General features: G+C 39.0%; 1 protein-coding gene across 3 annotated transcripts in view; it reads left to right on the top strand.

The window, feature by feature from the left end:
• Nucleotides 1–26,662, top strand: part of DYM (dymeclin) — a 379,359-nt gene that overhangs the window by 47,908 nt on the left and 304,789 nt on the right. For all 3 annotated transcript variants that reach the window (XM_030867896.2, XM_060310367.1, XM_060310368.1), the window contains exons 3-6: nucleotides 4,490–4,542; nucleotides 11,447–11,540; nucleotides 13,116–13,249; nucleotides 24,769–24,841. In XM_030867896.2, coding sequence (XP_030723756.2) covers nucleotides 4,490–4,542; nucleotides 11,447–11,540; nucleotides 13,116–13,249; nucleotides 24,769–24,841 — 354 coding nt within the window. The remainder of the gene's footprint in view (nucleotides 1–4,489; nucleotides 4,543–11,446; nucleotides 11,541–13,115; nucleotides 13,250–24,768; nucleotides 24,842–26,662) is intronic.

The raw sequence follows: 26,662 nt of genomic DNA, 5'->3' as shown, positions 1-26,662 counted from the left end.
AACCTGGTTTTTGTTTTTGTTTGGGGAACACTCAATACCTTTCTGTTGAGAATGAGTTGAGAAACTGAACTCCATACCCCAGCCATCTGGTATATTATTCCAGGCTTGTAATTGATCGTTCTCCAGTGTTGATTAACTCTGCTTCCCAGAACCTTCCAGGCTCTCTGTGACTGCCATACCTTTGCATACGCATTCTTTGTGTCTGGAAAGCCGTCCCTTTTTGTCTGCCCAACTGCCTTCTCTTCCTCCTTCAGGACAGACAGTCACTTCCTCCAGGATGCCTTCCTTGAGTGCTAAGAGGGTAGGTTGGGACAGGGCCGGGCTTGATCTGCGTACTTCCCCTGCACCAAATAGTCTGTCTGATTCTTCATTCCTCTGTGTAGCCTGGAGGCAGAGGCAGCATCTTTCACAGAGCCCAGCATGTCCTGGGCACCCAGGCAGTGTTTGTTGAACAAGCAAATTCCGAAGCTTTTGAAGATTGTAGCCACATGTATATAATTGAAGCTCTTGGTTCCAACTGGTTTTAAGAGAGTGTTATTGACTCAAAGTAGAAGCACCAGTGAAACAGACTTTATGCATGTGGTCTAGTTATTAGCCTCATAAAACTCTTTACAGTCTTTTGCATTTTATACGTCTTTACTTTTATTTTTTGCCCGAGTAACCCATAAACTGAGTAATTCATAGTTTTCACTTCTTGCCAACTACTGATGTATATTATTAAATCTGACCACAGTGATTTATTATAATAGAAGTCTCTTGGTTATTAACAAAAATCAATTTGATTTAGCATATGTCAGAAAGAGGGGCTTATGTGATGAAGAGAAAGGGCTGTCTCATAGAATCCCAGATGAGAAACACAGCTAGGCTTCAGGAAGAACTGGTCCGAAGAATTACAAGGCCAGCAGGAATCCTGACTGTCCTTTTTGTTTATCTCTGCTGCTCAGTGGATAGAGGATGGCTTCCTATAACCCTCAGCATGGCAGGCCAGTTCCAGCCATACGGAGAACCTGTCTTTACATCTCAATTCCAAATTCCCCAAGGCTCTGGCATAGCTTTTGTTAGATGCCTATCTCTGAGCCATCAGCTATGGCCAGGGAGTGGGGGTCAGGCTGAACAAGCCCTGTCTGCTTCTGCTCACCCCTGAGGAGTAGGTGGGAAGGTAGAAGAAAGGGAGGGGGAGGACAGTAGACAGATCATATGAGGTGGGCAGACTCTCCAAAAATGTCTAATACAGGGATAAAGACCAGGGACATGCAAACAGTTGACTATAGAATCATTTCTAGGTACTTTTGGCTAAAAATTTTTCAATCTTAGGAGAAACTTAAAGATTACTTTGGAAAGATATTTATCTTTTTGAATATGAATATAATTTGAGATTCTTAAGGTAATGGCATATTCACTGAAGTAATTAGTTTTAGCTTTGTGTATATGTACAGTACTTCTTATACATGATACTGTCTTCAATTGCTGGGAGACAAGTTCTAGAGTAGCTCTAATAGAAATAAAAGGTTAGATTGGAATGTATTTGAAGTTTTCTAGTAGCCATGTTAAAAATGTAAAATAAAAGAGGTGAAATTAATTTTAACAGTATGTTTTATTTAGCTCAGTATATCCCAGATATTATAATTTCATGAACATAAAGATTGATAATGAAGTATTTTCTGTTTTTAAAAAAATCTTCGAAATCTGGTATGTATTTTGTGTTACAGTTCATCTCAGTTGGGACTGGCCACTTTTCAGGTGGTCAGCCACTACATGTAAGCTAGTGGTTACCATATTGGACAGCATAGTTCTAGAAATAGCTAAAGTAATCCATTTTCTTTCATAGTTTCTCTAAAATTTTCTTGTCAAAAGCATTGGTGCTTATGGATTGTTTTTTTTAAAAAGTATGCTTCAGCAGCAACAGCAGAGAACCCTGGGAGGTAGGGGTTTTTAAACTAGCCCTTGAAAGAGTTGCCCATTTGGAGGATTTGCTATGTGCCATGTGTGTTGGCAGAAAACAACAAAATTTTTAAACCAGTCACCAGGCTGTAAAGTTGGTTCTTGTTCTTCCGCTGATTCCTGGAATGTTACTTAAACTCCTTGGAAGCCTCAGTTTGCTTATCTATTGAAATAGGGTTTATAATTGTCCTGCTCATTAGAAGAGGTTCTCATGTGCTAATAAATTTGAAAGTGCTTTGAAAAACTTTTAAAGGGTTACATAGATGTAAAGCATTATTTTAATTTATTAACTGGGAAAAAAGCACTGTATTTTGGAATCAATAGTAGCTCATTTATTGAGGTTTTACTTTGTGCCAGGCACTGTTCTAAGTGCCTTATACATATTACATAACTTAATAACCACACCTTTTGAAACAGGTACTGTTTTTATCATCTCTGTTTTATGTATGAGAAAACTGAAAGAAGGTTAAACGATCCCTAGGTTATATAGCTAGTAACTAGTTGAATTGGAATTGGAATGCACTTTTTTCTCTAAATTGTGGCAAAATGCACACAACATAAGATTTATCATTTTAGCCATTTCTAAATGTTTACTTCTGTAGTATTAAGTAAATACATTCACAATGTTTTTTTTTAATTAATTAATTAATTAATTTTTGGCTGTGTTGGGTCTTTGCTGCTGCACGTGGGCTTTTCTCTAGTTGGAGCGAGCGGGGGCCACTCTTCATTGCGGTGCGCGGGCTTATCATTGCAGTGGCTTCTCTTGTTGCGGAGCACAGGCTCTAGGCGTGTGGGCTTCAGAAGTTGTGGGGCACGGGCTTAGTTGCTCCGCGGCATATGGGATCTTCCCGGACCAGGGCTCGAACCCGTGTCCCCTGCATTGGCAGGTGAATTCTTAACCACTGCGCCACCAGGGAAGTCCTACATTCACATTGCTGTTTAACTATCTCCATCGTCCATCTCCAGAACTTTTTCATCTTCCCCAAATGAAGCTCCATACTCATCACATACTAACTTGCTATCCCTGCCCCATCCCCCCACCTCCCTGTTCCCAACCACACCAATAGCAACCACCATTCTACTTTGTCTCTATGGATTTGACGTGGACTCATACAGTATTTGTCTTTTTGCAACTGGTTTATTTCACTTAGCATAATGTCTTCAAGGTTCATCCATGTTGTAGCGTGTGTCAGAACTTTTCCTTTTTAAGGCTGAGTAATATTCCATTGTATGTATGTACCACATTTTGTGCCATCATTCATCTGTTGATGGACACTGGTTGCTTCCACCTTTTGGCTATTGCGAGTAATGCTGCCATGAATGTGGGTGTACAAATATCAGTCCTTTTGGGTATATGTATACCCAGAAGTGGAATTGCTGGATCATATGATAATTCTCTTTTTGATATTTTGAGAAGTTGCCATACTGTTTCTCATAGCACTTGCTCCATTTTACACACCCATCAGCAATGCACGAGGGTCCCAGTTTCTCTACATCCCCTCCAACACTTTTTTTCCTTTTCTCTTCCCTCCCCTCCTCTCCCATCCCCTCCCGTTCTTTTTTTTTTAATAATACTATCCTAATGGTGTGAAGTAGTATTCACTGTGGTTTTAATTCGCATTTCCCTAATGACTAGTGATGTTGAACATCTTTTCATATACCTGTTGGCCGTTTTTATGTCTTTGGAGAAATGTCTGTCTGAATCCTTTGCAGATTTTTAAACTGGGTTGTTTGGGGTTTTTTGTTGTTGTTGAATCAGAGTTTTTAAAAAATATATCCTGGATATTAGTGCCTTATCAGGTATGTGATTTGCAAACATTTTCTCCCATTCTGTTGGGTTGACTTTTCACTCTCTTGGTAGTATCCCTTGATGTGCAAAAGTTTTTAATTTTGGTTAAGTCCAATTTATTTATGTTTTCTTTTGATGCCTGTGTTTTTGGTGTCATATGTAAGAAATTACTGCTGGATCCACTGTCCTGTAGCTTCCCCAGTTTTTAAATCTAAGAGTTTTATGTCTTTCTCTCCTATCTCTGTGTCAATTTGCATTGGCTTCTGTTTTTCTGTATATTTATAAATTATTGAAGCTTATGTCTGTGTTTTCTCTCTTTTCTTGCCTTGTTTCTTTTTTGTTGTTGTTGAACTATTTGAAAGTATTATAGAAAAATAATGGCATTTTTCTAAATAACTATAATCCTGTGATCAGTACTTCCTTGGAAATGGGCACATGAGGCCCCTGCCTTGTGCTCTGTGTTTGAGAATACCTTTCTCGAATTTTTCTAAGTCCCATCAGCCCCACCTCTCCTCCCTGCCTCAATACCTAAAAGGCAAGGCGCCCCAAGTGCTTTTCTTTAGGAGTCTCATGTTGAGAATTATAGTAAATTTTCTAATTACATTGAGAATAGAAGCTTTATTTAGCTGATATTATTGTTTACCACTGTACACCTTATTTTCCTTCTAAATTGTCTTTCTTTTTATGTATTTCTTTAACTGGTTAGTATGTACATAGTTAATGTTATAGTTATTAATTACCTTTTTTCTCATTTTCCAGTACCGAGTTGAAGCTCTTGGAGGAGGCAACCATTTCAGTCTGCAGGTCTTTAGGTAAGGAGGAAAAATGAATGTGTGTGTGTGTATGTGTGTGTGTGTGTGTAATGTGTATATATATGTATGTGTGTGGAGACAGTTATTTCAAAATTTCTGTTACAGATTTTGCTGGTACAATGTGAATTGAATTAATGAAGTGATATATTTTTGTTGATGATGATAATTATAATTGTACTAATAATTATATTCTTGGTGCTTATTGATGCCTCTAGAGGTTCTCATTCAGTTAACAGCAATGAGACACATGCTTGGTTTATTTGCAGTAGTGGTAATGGACTCCACTAAGCCGTAGAGCTTATGCTTTTTACAAATTTTGAAATACTGAGAAAAACCCGAAATATTCTTTGTTTTGTAGTTGCATGTGTAGTTCCTAGAGAATATGGATCATTCATCCTTTGCTTTGCCAACTGCACGTACTAAATATGCTGTTGCTGGCTGTGTTAACTAGAATAATTATCACTCATTAATAGGAAAATATATTAGGAATCTTCTCAAATTAGTAATAACAACTTGATATTATGGTAAAGTGCATGGGCTCTGGAATTATTTTATGGTCTTAATTATAGCTCTGTTATTACTAGCTGAGCTTTAATTTCCTCATCTAAATTGCAGGATTCTCATGGGAAGAAGTCAGATAACATACGAAACATCCAGTATAGTGCCTAGCATCTCGTCATTATTCATTATTTATGTCAACAAATGTTACCTTTTTTTGGACCTCATTTCTCAAATACTTTGCTTTCAAATTGGTAGCAATTGGAAAGAAATGTATGCTTTAAAAAATGTGAATGGTTATACTTACATTTCATTGTTGCTTTGAAAATTAGAGATAACGTATCTGTGAAACGACTGGTGGACAGGAGCTTAATAAGTGATGACGAGCTTGTTTTTAAATCAAGCTTATGGATGTGCTCCATGTAAGCTATGTGGCTAACTCCCATATAAGTTACTCTGCCAAAAACAGTCTTTGATGAAATATTTTTGCTTTTAAAAACAAATTATGTTGGTAATGATAGAGGTGGTATTATAATAGTTGCCTTGAATTTTGTCTGCAGTTATAACCATAGATTTGAGGATTTTGCGCTAAACAGAGCTGACTATCAAAAACCTATATGACAGTTTGCTGAGAATTAATTTTATGTAACAGTGATATTAATGCAGTTATTATGATGATGGTTTTTAATGTGACCTTGGGGTTTTACAAAAATAACATTTTTTTTTTTTTTAAAAATAACATTTTAAAATTGGGAGTAATAGTTACTTATTAATACAATGTGGAAAGCATACTAAAATGTAAAAAAGGCAGTAATTGCTCATATTCCACAACACTGACATAGCTATTGGTAATATTTTGCCTTCTGTTATTTATTCTTTGGATATACATTTACATGCATATTAAATACACATACTCAATTATTTTAATCTGTGTTTTTCACTTGATATTATGTATCTAAGTGTGTCATTCTATATTTAAAACTACTTTGGAGAATAGCAAATATATATATATATATATATATACACACACACACATTTAATTCCCCAAATTCTAACAATATAGTGGTATAGTTAAAATTAAAGTCTTCCCATATTAAACAGTGCAGGAAATCATTGCTAGTCTTTTGTGATAAGACTAAAATTTTATCAGTAATTCTGTGTATATTGACTTATATGCACAATTTTATGTAAGTGGTATTATTTCTATGTTTTCATTTAGCAGTATTCAGGAACTTCTTTCCACGTTAATAGATATAAATGTAAATCAATTTTAAGGGCTATGTGGGTATGTAGCTATTCTCTCTTTTTTTTCTTTTTTGGGTCTGAAAATGTTTTCATTTTTCCTTTGCTTGTGGAGGATATATTTGCTGGGTGTAGAATTCTAGGTTGGCATTAATTTCTTTCCATACTTTAAATATACCATTTTGTTATTTTTCTGGTTACTCTCATTTTTGTTAAGATTAAAACTGTCAAAAAAAAAAAGCTGTTGTTCCTTTGAAAACAATGGAATTGTGTTGTTCCTTTGAAAACAATGGAATTTTTTTCTTCTGGATGCTTTTAATTTTTTCTTTTTTTTTTAAAGAAGATGTTGGGGGTAGGAGTTTATTTATTTATTTATTTATTTTTGCTGTGTTGGGTCTTCGTTTCTGTGCAAGGGCTTTCTCTAGTTGTGGCAAGTGGGGGCCACTCTTCATTGCGGTGCGCGGGCCTCTCACTATCACGGCCTCTCCTGTTGTGGAGCACAGGCTCCAGATGCGCAGGCTCAGTAGTTGTGGCTCACGGGCCCAGCCGCTCCGCGGCATGTGGGATCTTCCCAGACCAGGGCTCGAACCCGTGTCCCCTGCATTGGCAGGCGGACTCTCAACCACTGCGCCACCAGGGAAGCCCTAAGTTTTTCTTTTTTGTCCTTTGGTTTTCAACATCTTAGAATATGCTGAGGAGTATTTTTCCTTCCTTCTCTCCTTCCTTCCTTTTTTCTCTCCTTCCTCCCTCCCTCCCTGCTTGAGGTTTGTAGAGCTTGTTAAATCTGTGGGTTGATATCTTTCATCTGTTTTGGAAAATTCTCAGCCATTATCGATTTATACATTGTTACTGTCCTATTCTGTCTCTCCTCTCCTTCTAGGGTCTCTGTTATATTTGTGTTAACATTTTCATTGTGTTGCATAGGCTTGTTAGGCTCGCTCTCTCTTTTTTTTTTTTTGTATTTTATTTTCTTTTTTACTTTCTCTCTGACCTTCCGTAGGATATTTTTTTTATTAATGTCTTTAGTTTACTAATCTTTTTTCTGGTAAACACATCTATTGAGATTTTTAAAATAAAATTTTAATTTTAGAATAGCTTTAGATTTATAGAAAAGTTGCAAAGCTATGTAGAGAGTTACCATATAACCCTCTTCAGTTTCCTCTGTTGTCAACATCTTACATTAATATGGTACATTTGTTACACTAAGGAATCAACAGTGGTACATTACTATTAACTAAACTTGACCCTTTATTCAGATTTCACTAGTTTTCCCAAATGTCCTCTTGGAGTTTTTTCTGTTCCAGGATACTACATTACGTTTAGTCATTAAGTCTCCTTAACCTCCTCTTGTCTCAGATTTTCCTCAATTTTAATGACTTTAAGAGTTTTGAGGAATACTGGTAGAGTATTTCTAGAATGTCCCTCAGTTCGTTTGATGTTATTCTCATGGCTAGGTGGGGGTTATGGGTTTGTAGGTGGAAGATCACAGAGGTGACATGCTGTTCTCAACACATCATATCAGGGATACATGCTATTAACATGAGTTTCACTGATGATGTTGACCTTGATTATGTGGCCAGGGTTGTTTTTGTCCATTTTCTCCACTGTAAAGTTGTGCCCCTGCCCTGCTGTTGCCTTCATTTTGAAGGAGAGTTTTTCTGGATACAGAATTCTTGGTTGGCATTTATTTTCTCATATCCCTTTGACTATATCATTCTGTTGCCTTCTGATAAGTCATTTTTTTGTTACTGCTGTCAAGATTTTGTCCTTGCCTTTACAAAATTTTAAAATTTATTCTTTATTCTGCTTGGGGTTTGTTGATGTTCTTGGATACATAGATTGATGTTTTTCATCATTTTGGGGATGTTTGTGGCCATTATTTTTGTTGGGCTTTTTATATTATCTTTATTACTTTTTTCTATGAATCTGCACATGGGGTTCTCTGGGTCCAAACAGATTTCTTATTAAATATCTCACAGTGAATTTTAAGTGCATTTCCCCCACTTTTTCCTAGTTTTTACCTGCTAGAATAGTGCTATGAGAGCCAGGTCAGTTGTTTTATGTGAGGCGATGAGGTTTGCTCTGTGTTTGGCTTGTTTAATTCTTACCAGTTGTTTTCTGGGACTTGTCGCCTCTGAATCTGTATAGCAAGGTATTGGGTAGGATGATTAACGTAAGTTTTCTGGTTGGAGTAGACAAAAGTACTTTCAGGCAGTTAGGCTTGCGAATGATCCATTGATTACCAAATAAAATTTTAGTCCAGTTCTATAAAATTTGTAGTTAGTTAAAGTGTTTCCTGTTTTTAGGGGAAAAGGACTATCCTTACTCAGCCTTTTCATGAGCTTGTATCTTTTTGTATTTTTTCATGGGTATTTTATTTTTAATTCTTTAAAAAATTTCCCACTCATACAGAGGCAGACAGAATAATATAATGACCTCCTGTATGCTCATCTCCCAGTTTCAATCATTTTCAACTCATGGCCAGTCTTGTTTCATCTGTATCTCTCACCTATTTATTGAAATATGGATATGTACAGAAAAGTGCACAAGTAGAAAGTGTATACAAAACAAAAAGCGTATCCTCACATAAGTAATTTGACACAAACCTCAGGCATTGTATTATTTCATTCATAGATATTGTGATACATATCTCATAATAACAATTTTTTAATGGAAAAATACCATTATCTACTAAAAACAATTTTTAATATCACAAAACATCCACTGACTGTTCAAATTTCTAATTGTCTCAGTTTGTTTGAATCAGGAGCCAAATAAGGTCCACACATTATTATTGGTTAATATGTCTTTACATTCTTTTCAGAGCTAGGTTCCTCCTGAATTTGTCTTGTCTTTTTTCCCCTCTCAATTTTCTTATTGAAGAAAGTGGGTAGTAGAGTTTCCCACAATGTAGATTTTGTCGATTGCATCCTTATGGATTGTTAGCATGTCTCTGTCTTTTATATTTATGGTATGTTGGTTATTGGATCTTGGAGATCGTGGGTATTTTAGTGAGATACTGGGAAAGGTTGTTTCAGGGGCTGGAAGCAAGGTCAACCTCTCACCCCAGGTGGATATCCTCTTTATAATACCCTTGTCTGAGCATTACCTGGAATTTGCTTGAACTCCTGTGGAGATGGAGAATTCCTTTTTCACAAAGCCAGTTCAGTTAACAGATTGCTGCAAGTTCAAGCTCTAGAGTTAAATGAGTTAGTTTTCCACTTCTGAAGTATTATCATTACTTGAATTTTTACAGGTGAAGAAACTGAGGCATGGGGAGGTTAAGTAAGTTGCCAGGTGTCACACAGCTAGTCAGTGCTGGAGCTGGACTTTGAACGTAGTCACGTTCTGTAGTCCAGTTCCACGTGCTTTTCTGCCTTCCTGTCAGACATCCCCTGTTCCTACTCTGGTCCTGAAGCGCCTTCAACTTCAATGTAGCGTTTGATTTTTGCCAATTAAGTTTGATCCTGTTAAATTCCACTGAGGTATTTTGGAATATTGAGTCTACCATTGAGTATTGTTTTTGAAACATCATTAAGTGTACTTAATTTTATAAATTTATTACCCCATCTACATCTTGTCCAAAAGAGTACTTTGGAAACTTAGAATGTCATCCACATTAAGAGAGGGAGTTCCGTTTGTAAGTATCTTCTTAGTACCTGACACAGTGCTGGGCACATGTAAGTAGCTCCATGAAGACATGCTGAATGAATGAAAAGGGTACACAAAACTTTAATTACATCAGTCTAGTGGTCTTGGTTGTTCTTTCTAACAACACAGCGTTTTTTGTTTGTTATTTTAATGGCTAACCATAAAATTCAAATGATTACTTATAAAGCCATTCAATAATGAGGGGCTGTTGAATGAACACAAGATTGTGAAGTTGAGATTCGGAAGTATGGTTGAAGTCCTGTCAGCCTCAGCATTTTGTTTCAGTATTTTGTTTTGATTTACAATAGCTATGAAATATTAATTCATACGGAGACACACTTGCACACATTAACTGGGTTTTTTTTTGTTTAGTTTGGTTTTTTTTTTTTTTGGCTGTGTTGCGTCTTAGTTGTGGCACACGGGACCTTTGTTGAGGCATGCGGGATCTGTCGTTGCAGTGTGCGGGCTTCTCTCTAGTTGTGGCCTGCGGGTTTTCTCTCTCTAGTTGTGGCACGTGGGCATGGTTGCCCCACGGCATGTTGGATCTTAGTTCCCTGACCTGGGGTTGAATCCATGTCCCCTGCATTGGAAGGAGGATTCTTTACCACTGGACCACCAGGGAAGTCCCCTACATTAACTGGTTTTTAAAAAATCCGTTTGTCTTGAAATCTCAGGATAGTCTTTCATTAAGCTAAACCCGAAGCTTAAAAGTAGGCAATTTTTGATTCAGAGTGAAACTCTAACAATATCTAATCACGTGTCTATTCTGAATTATGGAATCTGGACAAAAACCTGCCCTAACTTAAAACACAGGTTGCCCCTTGCTACTCACAGTGGGGCTCTCCACCCAGCAGCAATGGGCATCACCTGGGAGACTGTCACAGCTGCAGAATCTCAGGACTCACTTCACACATGCAGAATCAGAATTTAAACTTTAATGAGAATGCCAAGTGATTTAAATGCACATTAAACGTTGAGAAGCGCTGTCAACTTCAGTAGTGTAGGGTGGCCGTGGGATTCTGTACTTCCAGCAAGCTCCCAGGTAATGCTATTGCTGCTGAACCACACTTGGATTAGCAAGGTGCTATACATTTTATCACAATGAGAAGATTATACAGTTACTTGCATCTACTCTCAAGCTGTGACAAGAACACATACCCAGCAGATAGACCTGGGTTAATTGGACAGTTACTGAGCGCTAAGCAGGTGGACTGTAATGGTGTACTTATTCCTCTGTATATCTTTTCTTGACAGTTTTGGATTCTGAGATGAGGTGGCTGTTTTCTCCTACAGTTTCTATTATTTCCATTTGTAAATCATTTTTCGTTGTTTAGAATTAAGACCAAGCAGCAATCTCTCTCTTTGCTAATTTCCCCAATTAGATTTGAAATTGACAATAAGGTTCATCCCTGAACAACTTCAATCTGACATTTGTCTTTATAAATGTTATGATATGCTCATTTTGATTTCGGTTCTTAACTTTAACTTTTAAAAACCTTTTCTTCTCTTGCAGTTGAAAACAATCCTCGAACAGGAAACCTTGGTGCACTAATTAAGGTCTTCCTGTCTAGAACCAAAGAACTAAAACTTTCAGCAGAATGTCAGAAGTAAGCTGGATGATTAAATCACACTCTCTCTATATTTAATTTATATTTAACAGTATGATTTTTCATTTTATTGGTAGAAATAAGGTATGGTCTTGGAATTGTTCTCATTAAGGCAAAAAGTAAAAGAGGTTTTACTTTACTGTCCAGGTCATTGTAGTGAGATTATAAATTTTGGAATCTGATTTCAGCATTTTAGACAATCTTTAGAAATATATTCTTTAAGAAGATTAATTGTGTAATTATTATTAAAAAAAGGTAATTTTCTCCCATTTCCACTGCTGGTTGTATCTAATTTAAATACAGTAAGTCCCCTACATACGAACCTTTAAATTGCAAACTTTCAAAGATGCGAAAGTGTGTTTGCATGTCCAATCACGTAAGTTAGTTCACGTATCTGGCGTACATTGTCACATGTGTGCATGCTCTACAAGTGGTCGTGCTTTTGTGTACTTTACAGTACTGTATAGAGTACCGTAGTACAGTATCTTTATTTCAAGCCCAGGATGTCTGGAAGCAAGCGTAAAAGCAGCGGTGATGTAGCTGGTACTGCTAAGAAGTGCCAAGTGATAACGATGGAAACAAAAGTGAAAACAATTTTGAGAGTGGAGCAAGGCATGTGAAAAGTATTATAAACCTATTACAGTACAGTACTATTTAGCCGAGTTTGTTAGTTGGGTACCTAGCCTAGCTTTGGTTGGACTTACAAACAAATTGGACTTATGAACATGCAGTCAGAATGGAACTCGTTTGTATGTAGGGGACTTACTGTAATGACTTAGTGTATTATTTCATTCCACATTTGTTTCCTTTATTTCTTTCATATTAGGTGAATGAAGGTTCAGATTAGATATTATGGTTTTATATTTATATAGTGGAAGATTCACCTTTTATCCACCCGAGCATTTTTTGAAACCATTTTTGGAGGGTAGTCTCTTAAAAGATTGCTCATTACCCTGTTTCCAAATAATTTATATTGAATCCAATTAAAATTGTTGTGAGTCCATGATTATTAATACAAATAGCAGGTATTGTACTGTGCAGCTAGTGATGCCCCATTTAAAATTTTGATTGTGGGGACTTCCCTGGCGATCCAGTGGTTAAGACTCCGAGCTTCCACTGCAGGGGGCATGGGTTCAATCTCTGGTCCGGGAATTAAGATCCCACATGCTGCAGGACGCAGCCAAAAAAAAAAAAAATTTTTTTTTGGTTGTGTATTTGCATATATTCTCTTTATGTTATTATAGTTTTTATGTTTTCTATTTTTAGTTTTCTTTGAATTGCCTGTGTATGGGGCAGCTATAAAGTTAAGAACAAAGAGCAGTCATGCCTAAAGGAAAAAAAATTTTAAAGTTGACTCACTATGTAAAATACACAGAATGAAATATGAGGTAAATTATAGTAGATATCGTTGGTCCAGTGTCATAAATCATGAGCCATAAAAAAAAAGGTATGGACATTGTTCTAATATTACAAACAAAATGGTCAACATGATTGAGAAATCAGTGGACTAGAATAAAGTGATTGTGCTCATGATTAAATACTGATTCTTGTGTAATTTTGCTCTTTCCTTTCTAGCCACATCTTCATTTGGCAGACACACAATGCTTTGTTTATTATTTGCTGTTTGCTGAAAGTGTTCATTTATGAGATGTCAGAGGAAGAGTTACAACTTCATTTTACTTATGAAGAAAAATCTCCTGGCAGTTACAGTAAGTATTGCCTTTGAAGATGTTCTGGGATAACGTGTGTAACATATAAGGATAGAATTTGAAGAATTAGAAGTATAATTTTGAAAATTCTACTTTTCCTCATAATTTTTTTTGGCCGCGCCACGTGGCACGTGGGATCTTAGTTCCCCGACCATGGATCGAACCCGTGAACCCGGCAGTGGAAGCATGGAGTCTTAACCGGTGGACCACCAAGGAAGTCCCAATTTTCATTTTTAAGTGACCTGACACCATCACTCTTTCTTCCCCTATATTAATTTAAATGAGCCGAGGGCTTCCCTGGTGGCGCAGTGGTTGAGAGTCCACCTGCCAATGCAGGGGACACGGGTTCGTGCCCCGGTCCGGGAAGATCCCACATGCCGCGGAGCAGCTGGGCCCGTGAGCCATGGCCGCTGAGCCTGCGCGTCCGGAGCCTGTGCTCCACAACGGGAGAGGCCACGACAGTGAAAGGCCAGTGTACCGCAAAAAAAAAAAAAAAAAAAAAAAAAAATGAGCCGAGACACTTATAATTTTTTCTTTTTTCTCTTTTTTTAAATAAGGGTGCCGGTAAGATTGAGACTTTTCTTTATTTTGACTTCTATGTATATGGGAAATAAAAATCACAAATATTCCTTTCAGGAAACAAATGTCAATTTAAATACCATTACTAGGCCAACACATTATTAAGGGAGACAACCAATCAGAATTACAGATTTTATAAATGTTAAAGGTTACTTTCATAGGACATAACAGTCTCTGAGTCTGGGTATCTCTGGGACTGTTTGATCAGAAATAATGTTTTTAAGTATAGTTTTATGATGCCAAAGTATATTGTCTTTTTCTGAAGATACAGGAAAAGTTTACTTTTTTCTCCTGATATTGCCAAAATTTTTTTTTTCCCCAGTAGTTAGGAGAGCCTATAGTTTTCAAGATCAACTGCTGGTGTTTCATTTCTTAGCATTAAAAGTTACAACTTGGAAAATAAAAGGGCGTAATGGGATTATTAACAATTCAAATACGGGGAATGCGGTTTTGCACCTACCCTTCCCCATTGCTTCTCTCTTCCTCAAGGCAAAGGCACTGTTGCTTCTGAGTTTCCTGGGTTCATTTTTCAAAACACACCTCTGCCTTCATCAGGCTTTCTCGCCCACCTAGAGCTTTATACATTGAATATGTTTAATTTACTACCTTGATAATCAGCCTTCTATATTTGTTAAATATATACTGATGTTTAAATGGTTAGAGCTTTTAATCAGGACTGTATCTTGTATGTGCTAGTTTTGTTAATGCTAGGCTTTGTTTTTGTGGTACCAATAGTGCCAAAACATAGTTCTGTTTAGTGAGTTGCATTCCTTTCCAGGAAGTTCTGTCAGCAAGAATGGAGTGAACGTTTATCCCCGTTGGGCCTGAGTGCATAGTCCAACCAGCATCTGCAAACCCAATACTTTGTTTTGCATTATGTCACAAAAATTAAGCAAATATTGTGCTTTATTTAACACAATATCTTTTTTATTTTAATATAAAATCATTTTTTTCCATTACTTACCGTTGAGCAAATTGATGCACTTGAGAGATACACTGTGCTTATTTGGGGGCCAAACGTCTTGCCACAGTACCCTCTCTGTACCTGCACTCCCCGCTCACATCCAGGCTTGAGAAGCATGGTTTTGTTGTACATCCCAGGTAGCCTCATGTAGAGGCAGGACAAAAATGACACTCTTCAACCATGGCCACTTTATCAAGATGGTCGTCTCACTGAAAGAGCTGCCTGTGAGGTTTGGTAATTGGTGATTTTGTGTGCTGACAGGCTGTCCTCTTCCTTTATCCGGTTGGCAATTCAGGATTTTATACATGCTCTTTTGTTCTTTTCATTTGCAGCTGAGCTGCTGTTTGTCCACCAGCTTAAGTCCAGTGAACATCTCCTTAAGATTAAAGACTACTGTTTTTGGCATGTGTAATTATTTTCATCGTAGCCTTAGGTTGTTAGTTTGAGATTTCTACTTCTTATCACTAGTATAAGTCCTTTTTTATATTTTCTGTCAACGTCTTTTTACAGTTTGTAAAAGTGTGATAAAATTAAATGATTGCACAGATACTGTTGAATGGTAAAAAATGGAACCTCACTCTGAAAACATCCATTTGTTAGCCAGTATATGAATATCTGACTTAGGTGTGTAAAAGACTGTTCAGGGATAGGTAAGATACAGTGGTAAGGGTTGTTTGAAGGTTGAATTGACAAAAGTAGAGGGCCATCTGCAAACAATTGAGCAAATCAACCAAGGCATTTTAGGATTGTTGGGTTACTGCAGCATACTGAATTTTTTGTTTATCCCAACTCACTGTAATACTGCCATGATCAGATAGATATTGCTGCCTTATTCAGTGAAGCCATCTTTACGAGGGTAGTATGACTCTTAGTCTGCTCTCAGTTTGTAATTGAAATTTGTGAGGATTTCATATTTGAACATTTTCCTGTAGGCTATGTATGATGTGGTAGTAGATTGTTTGCTAGAGAGAATTTGTATCGTTATGCAAACATAGCTCTTTCCACTATTCCATGCCTTCGAGAATAGTCGAGGGGACAAAGCCAGCCCTAGGCAAAACTGTGAAGTACTACAAAATTGTTTGCATTCCCTTTGCCTTCAATGCAAGTTTTCCTTTCCTCTATCTTGGTATTATGTCCTATTTTTGCTGATATAATAACTGATATTTATTTTACATTTTTTATGCATAAAGCCAATCTTTTAAGTCCTTAGGGGCGTAAATCTGTTGCTGGCTTCTGCAGACACTTATGGTAGCTTGTTTCCTTATGTCTTTGATGGTGCTGACTGTGAGCTTTTATTTGTTTGATCTTAACCTGAGGCCCCAAATAAGGGTAGGATTTGCATTTGCTTCTAAAGGGATCCAGGGGCTGCGCCCTAGGCCACTTCAGTTTCCTTCAGCAGTTCTTGGCTTAAGGTGGCTCTCAGGTTCAGCTTCCCAGTGGCAAGTCTGAAGACTTAGTCTCCCAGTAGCTGGCCTCATCCTCAGGGACACCCTACCCTTAGAGTTTGCTTATTGTTCAGTGTTTTACTCTGGATTCAAGCCATGGTTTGTTTGCTTGTAGCGGTGGTTCTTTTTGGTTATGGTGCTGGGGTCCTTGTAGATTTCCTTTACTTTGTGGAAGCCCATCAGTGCACCAAAGAGTGTATTTTAACCAAGAACTCGTTGTTTTGTACAGGAGGGCCCTTTGGAGTAACTGCTCCACAATACTGCTGCCAGTTATAGTTTCTTTACAGATATTTCTAATTTTTTAAATGAGGGAAGATACCTTAGGAGATTGAGAGACTGAAGATAAAAGCAAAAAAAAGATGGGCGAGAAGCAGTAAAAAGGTCCAGGGAAGTAAGAGGCACTAGGATCTGGAGCACAGAGAGGGAACACAGGTTTGCTCTGGAAGAACGTGCCGCCTGTGTCCCAGAAGGGGCAGGTGAGGAGGAGGGGGAGGAGGAAGGGCACCTGCCGAGAGCTGGGCGGAGCAAGACGTGTGGGCCTGAGGAGCTTGGGAACCAGTTAGCACAGCTTTGTGCAGAGTAGAAAGAGACTAGGCACGGGCTTCCCTGGTGGCGCAGTGGTTGAGAGTCCACCTGCCGGTGCAGGGGACGCGGGTTCGTGCCCCAGTCCGGGAAGATCCCACATGCCGCGGAGCGGCTGGGCCCGTGAGCCATGGCCGCTGAACCTGCGCGTCTGGAGCCTGTGCTCCGCAACGGGAGAGGCCACAACAGTGAGAGGCTTGCATACTGCAGAAAGAAAAAAAAAGAGACTAGGCACTTGTCAAGTCCAGGTAAAAGGCTTGCTTGACTACGTTAATAGTTCAACATATATTTATTTTTAAAAATCATTGATTTTGTAGGACTTGCTCTCAAGCATAGTAGATTAAACATACATGATCATCTTTGCTTTCTCCTGAAACCCCGATGAAAGATCAGTAAAGGGATTTTTAATAAGTTATGAATTTATTAGGTTAAAGAGAAAGAGAGGGGGACACAATTTTTTTTTTTTTAAGTCTATTGAATTTGTTACAATACTGCTTCTGTTTTATGTTTTGTTTTTTTGGCTGTGAGGCATGTGGGATCTTAGCTCCCCAATCAGGGATCGAACCCGCACCCCCTGCGTTGGAAGGCAAAGTCTGAACCACTGGACCGCCAGGGAAGTCTCCACAATATTAGTAACATTTTGCAAGTTGGAAAACTGAGTAATGCTGAATTAAACTGACCAGTGAAAGCTAGGAGCTAAATGCCTTCAGGGTTGGAGAACTTCAGAGAAAAGCCAGTTCTTGCTGCAGAATCCCGGAGATGCTTAGGAATTGGAAGTGCCAGGTGTCTCTGAAGGCAGACAACCAGGGGGATTGATGGAAAGATATCTCCCCTGTCATGTACAGTCATGGGACCGCCCCTTCCCCAGTTTAGTACTAAAATCTGCTCTCTGTAGAGGCTGGACCGATGGGGCCTCCCTCAGTGAGCTCTTGGGCACAGTGGAGGCAGTGGTGTACCGAGAATAGGGTTAAGAGAAAAGGCTACAAAGTGGAAGAGTGAGGCATCTTGACTTGGCTTCTGGAATGCTGGCACTGGGGTTTTACCCACCCCACTTTCTTTCCTGCCAGAAGACGAGCGGATACTCTTCTGGAGAAAATGAACCCAAAACAGGGAAAGACTTATAGAAACGGACATTTAGATGCCCCTCGATGAAGCAGCTCACAGCCCACCTGTGGGAACCACCGCGTGGCAGGCTGTGCCATTTGTCTCCCTCTAGCTGGTAGATGGGGAGTCAGGGATCCCATACAGGTGAGAAAACTTATAATTTGTGAGAGACCAAAACAAACAGAAGAAAAAAATTACATGAGATGGAAATTTATGGGAAAAAAAATCCTTAATCACACCTCTTCAACACAACCAATTTCCTTTTTATTCCCCCCTGGCTTAAAACCTTTTCGAAACTGTTTGGAATTACCTTCCCAGTCCGTGGTGTATTTGTTTTACTAAATGCAGTGGAGGTAAATCTCTCTCCTTTGAAAGTAGCTTTGATTTTTTCTGACGGCCGAGGTGCTTTGGCTCCCATGATGGCAGGGCTTTACTGCTCTTTCCTCCGCCTGAGCTGGTCCCTAGGGCCTGGGGCCGCTGTTGCTCAGCAGGTGAACCAGAAATTGTATTGTGGGGGGAGGTGAGTGATTTTGGTTTTATTTTTGTCTTAATATAAAACTTAATAGTTTAATCTCATTAGTTATAGATAAATAATGCAACCCCCCCCCAAAAAAACTCCACGATAGTTGAACAATGTGACTCAGAGAAAAAAGAAAGCGCAGATTTATTCTTTCAAAATATTTAGCATATAAGATTTGTAATCTGACTTTGCAGAAGAATAAAGTGCTTCTAGGGACTCCTGACTTGTTCTTTGGTTATTTAATAGGTGATAGTGTGATTCGTGATATTTCTTTCTCTCCCCTTCTTTCTTTTATGTAATCAGTGGAACAAAATGAATTAAATTTTACTAATTGGCACATTTTATAATGAAACCTCATAGAGTATATTATCCTTGAGGGTAATTAGAAACATTTCTGTTCGACTGCAGTAATAGCAGTTGACCAAAATTATTGCAGATTTTATTGGAATGGTTGTGCGACACAGGTTTATAAATATTGTAATGCATGGAAATGTAGACCAGTTTTATTTTTAGAAAAGACTGAATCCATTTGCTTTTCCTTAATTAATTAATGGAGGCATATTTGATTTTGCTAATTAGACATTTAAATATGATTTTTAATACGTTAGAATAATCCCAGTATTAGCTTCACAGTTAAAATAGACAGTAACCTAGACTCTGTCATGTTTTTTCTGAGTAGAAGTTTATAGTGAGTATAATCTAGCTATGTGTCTTCATCTTAAGGAAGTCTTTTGCTCTGAACTTTCAGGCACTCTTTGCAGTGTAGCTCTGTTAATTCTTAAGTTTTAAGTACCTGTATTAGCACAGTATTGGGCAGCATTGAGAAACTGACAGTTTGACTTTCTGAATGCAAGGAAAACAATGATTAGCTCTGTCTTTTAATATTCCTTCTAATAACTACGTGTAACCTGATTTAATTGACCCATATGTTTCTTTTTTCTGGCTGCTGCTTTGTTTTCCTTCAGTGCTGTTTTTTCCCCTTCCTCGAATGAGTGCTTAAAAAATTTTTCTTTTCTCTCTCTTCCCCACCCCTCCTCCCCCCAACTCTGATGGAAGGCGTTTGGTTATGACAGTATTTTATTATCTCTGGTTGTCTCCCTAGGGCCAAAATAAGAGAGTTGAATCTTAGTCCGTGATTCTGAATGGGTGCCGAGCAGAAAGCACTAACAGGGACTGGCCACAGCTTAGTTTCAGGTGTAGATTTATTAGAGCTGTGAGGGACCATAAATCTTGTCTTTCTTTCTCTTTCTTTGCACCTTTCTCTGCTGACGCTCATAGGGACCCGGGAAGTAGCATTTGGGCTTTAAAATGGGAGAACCTCAGGGATAGGGGTGGGATTTCAGTGACGTTGATCGGCAAACTATTCGTAATAAGAGTCTGTATTTATTAGTTGTTTGAGATTATTTGTAAATTGGATATTTAAGTCAAGAACTTGAGTATGTGTTGATGAATGTGTAGGCGAATGTGTAGGCTGTCACCTTGACGTGTAAAGTAATATGTGGTATTTATAATAGTTATTATAGTGGTATTTATAGTGGTATTTATAATAATAAAGTAATATGCGGTAAAGTAATATGTGGTATTACCAATATGTGGTATTTCCAATCCAAATGCCCCCTAACGGGGCTCAGAGTACTCACTTACCAGGGATTTGTGTTTAGGGTCTTCAGTGAAACATGGATTGGTTGACTGGATTTTTTCCGAGCTTGTAGAAACAGGTCTTTATAGAAGTAATTTGTAAGGTTTTTTTTTTTTTTCTCCTTTGGAAGTCTGAATTTGGTTAAATCTGAATTCTGCCACTTACTCTAAGTAAGCTAACCTCTCTGAGCCTTGATTTCCCATCTGTAAAGTGATGATGATCATACCTGCTCCTTAAGGGTTATTGTTAAGATTAATGTGAGCTAGAGAGAATGGAATGCTCATGATTTAAAATATTAAAATATTTAACTGGAGATATAGAGGCAGTTAAAAACCCTTTAAGAGATTAAAAAAACAGCTCTAGGTTATAAAAGTTCACAACACAGTAAACACGCTGAATCTCTGCAAATTTCTTTACTCAAAGAACATCAGTTTACTTTGTCATGAACCTGCAAATTTCAAGGACTTTTAAGATTCTCTTTCCTGTGAGAAATGCATGAATAATTTTTGGCAGGTGAGTTTTATATTTACTTGTTTTTATTGAAACTAAGGAAGATATTTGGCCTCACATGAAAGCTAAGTGATATAAATGCTGCTTGGAAACTGATGCAATATGAGTGACTTGCTTAATGTAAAACCTGCTAAGCAGTCACTCTTCACTTGCTGTGAAATTATTTGCTTCTAGATTAGCCCCAGAAATAAGAATATAGTATTATGCAAGAATGTTTTTGCTTTAGTAAATGGAAGTTGTCAGAGATTTCACCTGGAATTTGCTTATTCTTGCCTTTAGTTTTGTTAGAACTTTGGCCTTGAAATGCTACTCTTTACTTGTATGAAATGGATTTATCATTATTTTCATTAGTATTGTATTACATTGATAACGAAGCTGTGTATGTACTCCTTAATTAACTAGCTGTAAACTTGGCTGAGGTCATGATGTGAATGGCACATGGAACCAAAGAGAGGATCCTTGTCGCCATTTTAAGATTTGAAAATTAGATGTGTTTATACCCCGGAAGGAAAAAAATCCAATCAAGCACCATCTGTGTGTCCTGATTACTTGTTCCCTCACCATCTGTAATTAAAACACTTGTGCTGGGGACTTCCCTGGTGGTCCAGTTAAGGTCCGGTTAAGAATCCGTCTTGCAATGCAGGGGACGCTGGTTCGATCCTTGATCGGGAACTAAAATTCCACATACTGTGGGATCTACTGAGTATGTAGAACGCGCGTGCCACAACTACTGAGCCTGCGCGCCACAACTAGAGAGCCCATGTGCCACAAGTACAGAGCCCTTGTGCTCTGGAGCCTGCGTGCCACAACTAGAGAGAAGCCCATGTGCCACAACTAGAGAAAAGCCTGCGCATCGCAACGAAAGATCCCACATGCCGCAGCTAAGACCTGACGCAGCCAAATAAATAAGTATTAAAAAAAAAAACCTTGTGCTGGCTGCTTGGCTGAACCAGGGGTATATTATTAAACTGGCTAATTTATTTGGTCTAAAATGTTCTTTAGGGAATCAGTGAGTGACTTTAAATGTTCTTGCTGGGTCTGGGTCACCACATTCTCTGGGGTAAGCCAAGGAATGACAGTTCAGCAAATAAGTATTATGTATTATATGCCAACAAACCAACTTGTTGGAACCGGTTGTTAACTCGTTTGGGTTATGTTGGACAGCTTTTTTTTTTTTTAAGATGTATTTATTATTTATTTATTTATTTTAGGCTGCGTCAGGTCTTAGTTGTGGCACGTGGGGTCTTTTATTGTTGCGGTGCGCGGGCTCTTTGTTGTGGTGTGCGGGCGTCTCTCTAGTGGTGGTGTGTGGGTTTTCTCTTCTCTAGTTGTGGCGCACACGTTCCAGAGCGTGAGGGCTCTGTAGTTTGCGGCACGTGAGCTCTAGTTGAGGTGCGAGAGCTCAGTAGTTGTGGCACACGGGCTTTAGTTGCCCGGCGGCATGTGGGATCTTAATTCCCTGACCAGGGATCGAACCCGCGTCCCCTGCATTGTAAGGTGATCCTGTTGGACAGCTTTGGCAGAGAGAGATTTAGTTATATCTTGTCCTGACTTTCTTCACTAGTTGAGCTATAAGCCTACCACTTCTAGAATGAGATTTAATGTGGTTATTGAACTTGATTCTTGCTGTGTATTCTTTTTAGCATTGATTCGTGTCTTCAGCGTGACGGAGTAATCTCTTCGAGCTTTGCACTGACCTCTCAGAGGGCTACTGTGCCAGTTCTATTTTTGGCAAGGGAGGAAGGAATTTCTTCATACTTTCTAATGATACCAGGTGATACTGTGGTCTAGAAAAACAGAATTGCTAAACTTCGTTTTGAGATTCCAAGTGCTTTGATGTTCTGGAAGTAACCACTAGATTTGGACTTACATGCCTGTGTTCACTTCAGTGAACTCGTATTGAGTGTGTATCATGTGCCAAGTTCTTTGTCAGTCATCACCCTGAAGAAGGACAAAGTCTAATAGGGGCCAGCTTTACATGTAGTCAGAAACTAAGATAGTGCAACCAACATTTATAATAACAGACAGATGCACAAGGCATAGATGCTGTGTAGATGATTATTTTTATTCAGGGTGAGGCAAGAGAGTTGGATTTTATGGAGGAGATGAAGACTGAGGATGGTTCAGGTAGATAAAGTTGGGCTTTAAAAAAAAAAAACAAAATCAGGTTTTTTGGGCATTCCAGGAAGAGAGAATGTAATTGTAGGAGGCATGATACGGCATGTATTACGCAGCTTGGCACTGCAGGAATATAAATCACGAAGGGAGTAATGGCGGGAGATAAAGATAGAAAGGGATTCAGGGCTTGTATCTTGCAGAGTCTGACATACTGTAGTTTGGGGCTTTGAGTTTTTTCTGATGTGTAGTAATCAGCTTAAAGCAATTGACAAGATCTAAGCCAGGAGAATGAAAGGATGGAATTTAGTTAGCTCCCTCTGATAGCGATCTGGGGTTTGGATTGGAGAGGAGTAAAATTAGAGGTAGGAATACTAGTTAAGAAGGTTTAAAGAAGTTCCAGAATGAGTTTTAATTTAGTAAATTTGTTTAAAATGATGACATAATGAACGAAAGAATGACAAGGAGTTAAGGAAAGAGGAAATATCAGAGGGGCAGACTGTGTAATTGAGAGGACCTAGAGACTGATTGGTTATAAAAAGATGAGTAGGAGAGAATCATCTGGGTTTGGGGCTTGGGTTACTGATGTAGTCACCAAAAAGGACAATAAAGAATAAAGAACTGGATTTGAAGTGTTGGGAAAGAGGAGTTCAGTTTTGAGTGTGTTGAGGTTGAGGTACCAGTGAAGTATCTAGGTGGAGGTGGCCGGGAGGTAAGTAGATATAAAAATATGATGTGCAGTGGAGAGGCTGAGAGGAAAACCATAGACTTAGGAATCACCAGCGTGTAAGTGATGGTTGATGAAGGGAGAACACAGGGAGTGAGACATGAAGAGAAGAAACCCGGTGGTGGAATTCTGGGGGAACATGTCAACGTTGAAAGGCATTCTGAGGTAGCAGATACTGGGAATGAATAGGAAAAGTAGTAGGTTAGAAAGAAGGCATAGGGACTGAGAGAAGAAAGAACTTCATGAAGGAGTAGGTGTCAGTAATGTCCAAAGCCAGGAGCCACATGAGATCCTGATTGGCTTTGGATGTTAGAAGGTCACTTGGCTTAGAGACGTTTGGGACAGAGGAGCATTTCTATTGGAACAGTAATTTGTAACCTACCTTCGCTGCTTACTTATTCTGTGACTTGGGAAAGTCTTTGGCTCTTTGTCTTTGGCTCTTTGTAAAGAGGTGGTTGGCCTCTTAGCGGGTTTCATTCTGTGATTGGTGGGGCTCCATGGGTTCAGAGAAGGCACTTTGAGGCTCATCAAGGAGATCAAGGGTCAGGTCAGATATTCGTTCGGGGAGAAGGTGCAGATAGTCTAGTCCTGATTCAAACAGAGTGGCTGGAGCAGCTTGAATTTGTATCTATTTTATCTATTTGACTTTAGTATCAGATTTTATTTGAAAAAACATAGTGCGGTATAAGAAACTTGAAAACTGCTTGCCTACAGAAGCCATAGTTAACCTTCAAGCATTAAAAGAGATAGAATAAATAGCTGGTGATCTAAATTCCTCTACTGGGGCTTCCCTGGTGGCACGATGGTTGAGAGTCCGCCTGCTGATGCAGGGGACACGGGTTCGTGCCCCGGTCCAGGAAGATCCCACATGCCGTGGAGCGGCTGGGCCCGTGAGCCATGGCCGCTGAGCCTGTGCGTCTGGAGCCTGTGCTCCGCAACGGGAGAGGCCACAGCAGTGAGAGGCCCGCGTACCACAAAAAAAAAAAAAAAAAAAAAATTCCTGTACTAGATGAAGATTATAATAGATGCTGACTTGCTTCATGACATAGATTTTATTCAGAGGTCAACATTAGTGTTCGAGTTTCTGTAATAATAATTATTCTTATTTTCATTAGGAATGAAAACTAAACTTCTAAATAACTGAATTCTAGGGACTTCCCTGGTGGTCTACTGGTTAAGACTCTGTGCTTCCACTGCAGGGGGCCCAGGTTCGATCCTGGGTTGGGGAGCTGCATGCCACATGGCGTGGCCAAAAAAAAAAACAACAAATTATGAGCTGAACAACCGAATTCTGTTTTACACTTTGTTCAAAAACGTTTTATGTGTCTTACCAGGTTCTGACTCAGAAGATCTTTTGGAAGAATTGCTGTGCTGTTTGATGCAGTTAATCACTGATATTCCACTGTTGTAAGTTCTGGCTAAGCCAGGATTAGTTTTATCTTCTTTGTATATTGAAGATGGTAATTGATCATGTTGAAGAGTTTGTGGGTTGTGGTGTAGTACTTTCATGTATGCTTTTTATGTATGCCTCCGTGTACATCCATGGGCTTCTTCTATCTCTTTTGCCTAATATTTAGACTCTGACGACCTGTCATCAACACAAGAATTTTATGTTGTTGAGGGGAAAATAAGCTCTTTAGCAATACTGAGCATATGATAGGCACAGAATTAATCTCTGTAAACAAGGGTTTGAGAGGGAAACAGTTAAATCTAGTATATATGTGGTAGATGCAGGTAGTTTTCCACCCGTTATTTGTTCTCCCCTTCTTCCTTGCTTCCTGATTTTATTGCTATATCTGGCCTTTTTTGGAGAGGTCAGATTTCCATTTCTAGCCTTTCTTGAAGCTATGTGTGGTCAGTGAGATGTGGGGGGGAAGTCCTCAAATGAAACTTATGGGTGCAGCTCTTTAAGGGGACCTGACTCATCTAGGAGGCATACGTATATTTTTGTTTGTGAGAGCCCACTTTCCTGCTTTCTGGAATGTGGACAGGGTCTCTTTAGAGTTGTGTTGAACATCTTGGCACCAAGAGCTAAGAGACTCAGAGAAAATTCTGCTTTGATGTCATTGAGCTGCTGAACCAAAGTCATCAACTACTACACCTCCTCCCCCTACCCCCTACCCCACCCTTGGAATTCTCATGTGAGGAAACTAGACCCTTATTTGTTTACACTGTTACAACTAGATTTCTGTCACTACAGCTGAATGCAGTCTCTGTGTGATTCAAAATGTCTGTTACTTTTAAAGCAGTTACTCTCAACCTTTTTTTCTTAATTGCCTCTCTGAAGTCCTAATGAAATTTGAATACTCCAGATACACTGAATATCTGTGTATTGTGCTATGGCCTTTTTGAGGGCCACACATCATTATAATATCTATGAAGTTTTTCACCTCTTAAGAACAAATTTTCACCCTCTTGAGGGTGATCTCGACCCCCGCATCGAGAATGCATATTTTATTTTATTTATTTTTTAATTTTTGGCCACACTGCACAGCATGCGGGATCTGAGTTCCCCGACCAGGGATCAAACCCATGCCCCTTGCAGTGGAAGCTTGGAGTCCTAACCACTGGACCACCAGGGAATTCCCGAGAATGCATATTTTAAAGGAATTATTTTTTGAAATAAAAAAGTAGATTTTTAAGATTTATCATCACAGAATCTCAGTCTATGTGGGGATATCGTTGGAAATGTGCCACTTGCCTGTGGCCCAAAAAGGAAAGACAGGTATTTGTGAGAAAACATGCTCCTGGCCTCTGTTGTGCACAAGTGCAGCATCCAAAATTGTAATATAGATTTAGGAATGAGAGCCACCAAAGCCTGTTGTGACTTGGTCTGGGGACATGCAGCCTGGAAGGTAGGGCTGAGACAACTGAGGAATCACTGACAGGGACGGGCACGGGAAAAGTGTCCCAGGCAAGTTGAACTCTTGTGACAGACACAGCTCTTTGCATGCCTGGTATCCTTTCTCCCCTTCCTCTCCAATATTTTTTGGGGCAGGGTGTGCCCAGCTTAGTTTTCAGGCACTTTGGGAACTAAATATGGCTCTGTGACACAGTTTGAGCCAATTACACGTAAGCAGAAGTCATGAACTTGCAGAGCATGTACCTTCAGCCCGTTGCCCTTGGACCTTCTCTTCCTTCCTGGATGTGGAGGCAGTGTTTGGGCCATGTTGAAACTATGAAGATGGGCGCCACACACGAAGAACAGTGTCCCAGCAGTGTGGGATA

This window comes from Globicephala melas, chromosome 13 (assembly GCF_963455315.2).
Source record: "Globicephala melas chromosome 13, mGloMel1.2, whole genome shotgun sequence".
Classification (NCBI taxonomy): domain Eukaryota; kingdom Metazoa; phylum Chordata; class Mammalia; order Artiodactyla; family Delphinidae; genus Globicephala; species Globicephala melas.
This window is presented reverse-complemented; position numbering and strand designations above follow the sequence as displayed.